Source organism: Ruditapes philippinarum, unplaced genomic scaffold (assembly GCF_026571515.1).
Source record: "Ruditapes philippinarum isolate M1 unplaced genomic scaffold, ASM2657151v2 ctg15563_1_1_1_1, whole genome shotgun sequence".
Lineage (NCBI taxonomy): Eukaryota > Metazoa > Mollusca > Bivalvia > Venerida > Veneridae > Ruditapes > Ruditapes philippinarum.
The window spans coordinates 1-8,305 of NW_026855628.1; the positions used below are offsets into that span (position 1 = coordinate 1).

Below are 8,305 nucleotides of genomic sequence, written 5' to 3' on the forward strand. Positions count from 1 at the left end.
ATATTTTAAATCATCTCTGTAATGTTTTTAAAGCAAAAACTTTTCTTTTCGTGATGTACGTAATGATTAAGTGTAACAAACCTTATGTTTTCATTAATAACGTAATGTTTTTAGTGTTACAAACCTTTCTTAAGTCTTCATATAAGATTAAATTTTCCGGAGACGCATACACAGCGGCCCCTGAGGGATACAGTTCATTTCTAAACAGCTTCTTAGGTACTTCCACCACTGTTCCTTTCAAACCTATATCTGAATTATACAAAAATAACATTAAGAGAATAGGCACTAAATGTGGAACATACAGAGAAAATACAGCAATTAATATATTTCAATCTTAGCCCTATTTTTCTGACCAATGAGATTTTTCCTGAAAATTTTTGACGGTTCATTTCATGTAAACTGTTCTCTACAAACCTTTTATGTACATACTGCCTCCATCTGGATAAACAAATTGCATGCCCAGGAAAATTATGTCAATAACCAAGTTTATTAGAGGCTTATAAGAGAAAATTAAACATCTTAAAGAGCTACAGTTGCTCTCTTTTTGAGATGTTTCAGTTGTTTAATATTTTCTGAATATCATTCTTCTTAAGTTTCATCAATGTGGTTTTCTTGTGGTGACTAAAAATTGTAATTGCATATTGAAGCCCAATTTGCTTAAGAAATGCTTTTATTTTTACTTCTCAAAGGCTTTATATTTTTGGTGCACTTTTATAGTTTCCAAAAAGTTACTCATTGGTTTATACAGAATTTATTTTAGTTTGATTGTGTAGGAAGCTATAAGCTTATAGACACATTTTTGAATCCGTTCATGGAACTAACCAGTACTGAGCAATGAGTGTAAAATTGAACCCATGCGACTAGCGATCATTAGATTACTAGTCCGACGCATTAACCACTTGGCCATGCCGCCACTTGTTACTCATTGACTATTTACCTGAACCATCTTTTTCTTCTGTTGCTTTTTGGCAATCAATACAATCATGGCGATTGAATATTTTGTATGGCTGTCAAAATACCACTTCAAAGTTTGTTACCAATTACCTACCAATTACCTACTTTTGTGACAAATTTGTTCGCAGTTAGTGCTACTTTCTTCAGGTAACAAGCATTTAACATGCTATAAGACCATAATTTAATTTTTATAAAACTCATGTTTTCCCTTTCTGAAGTAGTAAAGTTTTTATTTGTTTCTGATGCATAATGTGCCTTTAAAAATATGTTGAATTTACATAGTAAGCTTGGCTACGATATGTCAAACTTACCTGTGATTTCTTTAGTTAAAATACATTTTATGGTGGATTTGTAATCACCAGGATGCTTTAATTTATCAAGTAAATAATGCTTCTTTTTCAAAAGTGGATATTTTCCTACAGCAACCAGGCCAATCTTGTGTTTTCTTTCAAATACAGCAGTTGCAGGATTCTCGAAAAACTGTAATACAAAATACAAAGTTGAGATAGAAAATACATGAGCCGCGTCACGACAAAACCAACAAAATGGGTTTGCGACCAGCATGGATCCAGACCAGCCTGCGCATCCGCGCAGTCTGATCAGGATCCATGCTGTTCGCTTACCAACTCTATTACAAGTAGAGAAACTGATAGCGAACAGCATGGATCCTGATCAGACTGCGCGGATGCGCAGGCTGGTCTGGATCCATACTGGTCACAAACCCACTATGTTGGTTTTGTCATTACGCGGCTCACATTGTCATTGGGGGATACTGAAAGAGTGCATACTTAATACTAAATTTATTGAACAAGTTGAATAAAATCTTATTAGGGAAGCCTCTAAGGATTTCAATAAATATAATATTCTATTTATCACCTCCATAATAAGAACAGTTTACAGTTAGAAACAGTCATTTTTTTCATTGACGCCCTATAATCAATGCTATGTATAAAACACTAATGATGTCACTTCCAATTGTTATTACAGTATTAGTATATTATTTTTATTACACTCCTGCACAGCTTTTTACTAACATTGCGTAAGTTTTTCATAACTTTAAGCTTATGTTTAAACTTATGTAAATCGTGTGTTTTCCAAAACGTTCGTAACTTTTTCTTAAACTTACATAATAATAGTGCGTAACTCTTCACAGAAGGTTTAAAAAATAAGTAAATATGGAGGCGTTTTGGTAATATTTAATGACCACAAAACATTTTTAAACTAGAAATGTGTCCATAGGACACAGGTGCCCCCACACGCCACTGTTCTGTCAATCTAATGACTCTAGGTCAAATATTTTTTGGGATACATGTGGCACAAGTTGAAAAGTAAAAATCTTTTACTAAATCATGGGCAATAACTTTACAAATACTGAATAAAACCACAAGCAAACACCATGATGCATAATTACACATGCTGACCAACAACATTTTTGTAAACTTTCAGGCCTACAAATCAAATACTTTTTGAGCTATGCATGAACAAGTTGAAAATTGCAAATTTATACTACTGTAAGTCAAGGGCAATAACTCTAACAAAACAGAAAAAAATTCCACATGCAAAGTCCCAGGTGCATAGCTTCACAGTGATGTTGATCATTATTCCTGTAATGTAGTGATGTTGATCATTATTCTTGTAAAATTGGTTGATTCTAACTCAAGCACTCAAGGAACAAATAACAAAATATAATGAAACGGTTTTTACTAAGTCAAGGGAAATAACTCTACAAATACTAGATAAATCCACAAGCAAAACCCAAGGTTGACAACTACATATGCTGCGCAACCTTCCCGTAAGGTCTAATGACTCTATGTCAAATCCTTTTTGAGTTACATGCGACACAACTTGAAAATTGCAAAAAATTTCTAAGTCAAAGGCAATAACTCTAAAAATACTAATTAAATAAATGCAGATGAAAATACCCAGGTGCACAACTACACATGCTGATCAACATTCCTGTAAAGTTTCATGACTCTAGGTCAAATACTTTTTGAGTTACATGCGACACAAGTTGAAAATTGCAAATTTTTACTAAGTCAAGGGCAATAACTCTAAAATACTAAATAAATCCACACGAAAATACCCAGGTGCACAACTGCACATGCTGATCAACATTCCTGTTAAGTTTCTCTAGGTCAAATACTTTTTGAGTTACGTGCGACACAAAAGAGAACGGACGGACGGACGGACGGACGGACAAGGGTAAATCTAAATGCCCGCCACTAAAGTGGGGGCACAAAAAAGGCTAAATTGGAACAGTACTGGTATTTAGTAGAGTCATCTACAGTTACTCAGGAATGTTGCTGGGCAATTGGTATTTATAAGTGCATATTATTTCAACTGCCATCTATCACACAGGGGTTTCTCGCGATTTTAAATAAATGCATTTATAGAGTAGAAAGGAAAACCCTACATCTATATGATTCATCATGGAAGATATTTAAAGGGTTTTTGTTTGTTTTGAGAAGTGAAAAATCTGTAATGTCTGTTAGTGAAAATGTGGACTTTTTTCTCATTTTTATATTATTCAAGTAACCCACAATTTTTAAAATATTTTTTTCTATTTATTTATCTTTATTTTTTTATCTAGTTAAGTTAAGAAAACCCCTTGATTTTTAACGACTTTACACTAAAACTTGGGAAAAACATGCGTAAAAAAAGACGACACAAAAACGCCACATGCAAACAAAAGATATTAAAGATTTAAGTCACCATTGCAGTTTTTTTGTGAAGTAATGATACCTGAATATTTGCCATAAAAAATAAGTGCAACAGATAATTTTATGTACATTTGCAAATCATACAATTTAATGAACATGTAAAATCACCATTTTGAGATACTTTCCTATTCCGTCTTCATTTACTTGATATAGTATAAAACAAATGAAATTTACTGAGTTTCAGTAAATATTATATGTCATTTATAAAATTCTTAATAAATCAGCATCAAAAGCTCATGAAAATAAAATAAAACTAGAACTGTGTCCAAAGGTCACACGGATGCCCCCAGGTATATAGTGAAAAAATCAACAAAGGGCCATAATTCACTTAAATTTGGTCGCAGCAAAAATTCCTTCCTTTACTGCCATCTACACATTAAGGTTGTTCATCCCTGGAAGTTTAAGCAAAATCTGCCATCCGGTTTAAGAGGAGTTGCGTTCAAAAATTTCTATATGGTATATAGTGAAAAAATCAACAAAGGGCCATAATTCACTTAAATTTGGTCGCAGCAAAAATTCCTTCCTTTACTACCATCTACACATTAAGGTTGATAATCCCTGAAAGTTTAAGCAAAATCTGCCATCCGATTTAAGAGGAGTTGCGTTCACAAAATTTCTATGTGGTATATAGTGAAAAAATCAACAAAGGGCCATAATTCTGTTAAATTTGGTCGCAGCAAAAATTCCTTCCTTTACTACCATCTACACATTAAGGTTGATCATCCCTGGAAGTTTAAGCAAAATCTGCCATCCGGTTTAAGAGGAGTTGCGTTCAAAAATTTCTATATGGTATATAGTGAAAAAATCAACAAAGGGCCATAATTCACTTAAATTTGGTCGCAGCAAAAATTCCTTCCTTTACTACCATCTACACATTAAGGTTGATCATCCCTGAAAGTTTAAGCAAAATCTGCCATCCGATTTAAGAGGAGTTGCGTTCACAAAATTTCTATGTGGTATATAGTGAAAAAATCAACAAAGGGCCATAATTCTGTTAGATTTGGTCGCAGCAAAAATTCCTTCCTTTACTACCATCTACACATTAAGGTTGATCATCCCTGGAAGTTTAAGCAAAATCTGCCATCCGGTTTAAGAGGAGTTGCGTTCACAAGATTTTGGGACGTACGGACGGACAGACGTATGGACAGACGGACGGACGGACAAGTGCAATGCCACTTTGTGGGGGCATAATAAAACACTTAATTACTGATTTATAGTACTTTGGGTAGAGGTCAATCACGACTTAGGGCGGTATGTGATACCAGTATATTTTCTGGAGAAGAAGATAGTAATTAAAAGACTTTCATCTTTAAGCTGATAGGACGACTTGACTTCCATAATAGTATACATGTATTTTTTTTACTAAATTTAATTTTTAATAAGTCCGTAAAGCCACATTATCCTTTCCTTACTTAGACTTTACTTTTCTAGAGCCGCTTTCACCATTAAAATATCACATCCGTCTCTAAAATTCTCGCTTTCCTGCTCTGCCGTTATTCATAGATGATGTTAGTCTTACTTATGTGAGTTTTAAGTCAACAAATTTTAAGCGTAACTTTATGTAAAAACTAACGAAATTCTTACTTTCGCACATTTTTAGTAAAACGCTTTTACGTAAATAATCAGACGAAAGATATAACTTACGCAAATCTTAGGCATAAAAACGTTAGTAAAACGCTGCCCTGAGGCTTTGTTAATGTGATAAATATATTTATTTGTTATTGTATGAGAACAGACTATGTTTCACTATGTGATCATTGTACACCAGAAGCAAAAATGTATAAGACTTGAAAGGAAAAGCATAATTATATTATATCATGAATGCATGAAAATCTGAGGAAATACACTGTCTTGATTGTAAATAAAAATGTACATGATTCTTGCATGTACAAATGTACATGATCATTGCATTTTTAATGTACATTGTCCCTGCACAACAAACAAGTTAAGAACACTGTTTCATTTACAGCTTATTAACACCAACTTTTCCAATTTTAACATGTGAACTTGTGAGCACCAGCTTTTATTTTTCCAAATTAAGAATATCAGACACGGAATAAACTCTATTGTTCTCTGTTGTTCTGTTTACAATTAGATGACCCTCTAACCCTATTCGGAAGTGCATGCGGACGGACGGATGGACAGACAGCAAAGGTAAAAACAATATGTCTCCCAAAGATTTTGGGAAACATAATTATGTCATAACAGTTCTTATTAATTACATTATATAAATACCTATAACCTAATTAGAATTTTAATGATATCAGCTTAAGTTTCACACAGTGAACCTACCTTTGTGTCTGTTGTACACAGTCCACGAGAACTGTATTGAAGCCAGCATCTACACGTACATTGGTAAGATTGCCTTAAACATGCCAACATTCTGAACTACAGTCTGTAAGCTACTGAAATATACATGTATAATGTTATGTAATGTCACTTGTAACTTTTGTATGGTAACAGGTCAGTTTGGACCATGGACATTTCTGGCCAGATTCAAGGACAATCCGCACTTCATTTTGGAACACTCCAGACCAGATTACAATGATTTTCATTGACATAGAATGTTTATTTTACTTTTTTAAGTCAGCAATTTAAAAACCTGCTATAATAGATATGCCACTGAACTTGAACACAAACCAAAGCACAATTTGTTAACTGTAAGTGTTGGCTTTTATTTCATGTACATATTGACATATCATTTATTATTAATAAATATTGACTTATATTGTTCTTTAAGCTTGCCAAAATGAGAATGTATGAATGTTTAGTAACTTTGAAGATATGTTAACAATGAGTCCTTCAACAGTTGCGTCTTTTGTTATGGTGTATAATTATAATGATCCCCTATGAATAGACTTACAATGTACTCTAGAATTAAGAATATTTTGGGTCTTTCCAGCTAATCTGGGGACACAAACAAACTTTTACAGTTACAGCTTCGAAAATGAACGGAACAGGTTGATTAATCTATTGTGACCTGTATTCACCTTGAAGCTATAATGGTAAATTTAAAAATGATACCGGGTACAGGACGTTAATTAGGATGTTCAGATATCTTGTAGGTATGAGGTGACTTGTGATCACATAGAGGAAATTATACTGTATTTTGTAAAGAAATGTAACTTATAAGAGATAATTGGAGTCTGCAGCTGTCTTGGGTGGACCAACCAAAAATTATGTCCAACACTACATTGGAACTCATAATAAAAACATTTCTAGCCACAGCTCTTTGTCTAGGTTTCTCAAGAGTTTAACGGCTTGAGTGTTAAATTACTTCAGAGTAAAACGTCCGATATTCACATCAGCCGCATCAGACAAAAATACTGTATCCGAACTAGAAACGTCCGGATATGATACTACCTGGTTAAACACACTTAACAATGGAAGTGTATCAGTTATTATCCATTATAATTATGAAACATTACAGAAAAAAATTTAAGAAGAAAAAGGCAATGAACATACGTTTGTTGATTATTTTGTAGTAGCTTTTATAACAAATTCATAAAAGTTATACCTTGGAGGCAGTACACAGTTTTGGCTGTTTAGTTTCGAATTGGCCAGGGTGGAATTTACAAATAAGAGACAGTTTTGAAATTGATGTGGATATTTGAGGTTCTAAATGTTTATAGTTACTATATTTCAAGTTTCAATGACTAGTATTGTGTTTCAGTTATTTAGTAAAATTGAATTTAGTGGCGTTAACCCTTGCTTTTTTGAGAGAGCACCTGTCGGATGCGAACATGTGGTTTTTGGAGCTAGGCGGTGTATCAGCTCTTCAATTTAAAGGGTATGCAGAAGACTTAAAATAGTGAAAAAAGTAGGTGCATGACTCCCCGTTTGGATGTTATTTTCAGATTGTGCATTGTTTAAGAAGGAAGAATCACTATAGCTTGTGATTTAATCTTTTGACGTTAATATATTGTTGTATTTTGCGAATAGGGGTAATCCGCTATTTTTGTCGTTGATTTTCGCGACCAAAACAATGAAAAACACAGGGCTATGTGCCAGAAAACTAGAAGGTGGACATGTATTTTTAATTGTTTGCTGTGAGATACATATGTATATGTTAAATATCAAATGCATTTATTTCAGGTGTGTGATTACAGACTTGTGTGTGAGGTTTTGATTGTGGCGCAGTCAGTTGTTTGCCGAGAAGCCTTGAAAACTGTGTATTGCCCCCCTTTGTTGTTGTTGTTGTTGTTTCTTTTGAGAATGACTAAAACTTTCACGGATTGAATCGTTATCGTCACCAGGTAGTAGCGCACCAGGTCAGACTATATCATTTTTTTCAAATCGCAACGGTCTGACCAAGCGGCAGTATGGGTCATTTTAACTACTGACCTAGTAAATGCTTAGAAACTAACAATTATGCTGCCCATTGTTGAGTTGTGAAGGTCAATGATTTCAAAGCCACTTGTCTTTCACAGCTGTACACATATATATAGCTTCTTATTACATGTTACTTTGGCTTCTTTCATGTCTCATACTGGTGTCACTGACAAGACTACACAATAAAGTAAACAAGCTTTGTTTTATACTCTTGACACTGGTAAGACTACACAATAAAGTAAACAAGCCCTGTTTTATACTAGAGACACTGACAAGATTACATGACAATTACGATAAGC

The 8,305-nt window shown here is 33.8% G+C and overlaps 1 protein-coding gene across 1 annotated transcript; it reads right to left on the reverse strand.

Annotated features, from left to right (window-relative positions):
* Positions 1–120: 120 nt before the first annotated feature.
* Positions 121–7,893, reverse strand: LOC132743950 (large ribosomal subunit protein bL9m-like; the record flags this gene model as incomplete). Its single annotated transcript, XM_060732552.1, has 4 exons — positions 7,863–7,893; positions 5,967–6,081; positions 1,266–1,434; positions 121–249 (listed from the first exon to the last, which is right to left on the reverse strand). Coding segments are annotated over exons 2-4 (388 nt in total), but the record flags the coding sequence as incomplete, so codon positions are not given.
* Positions 7,894–8,305: the final 412 nt, after the last annotated feature.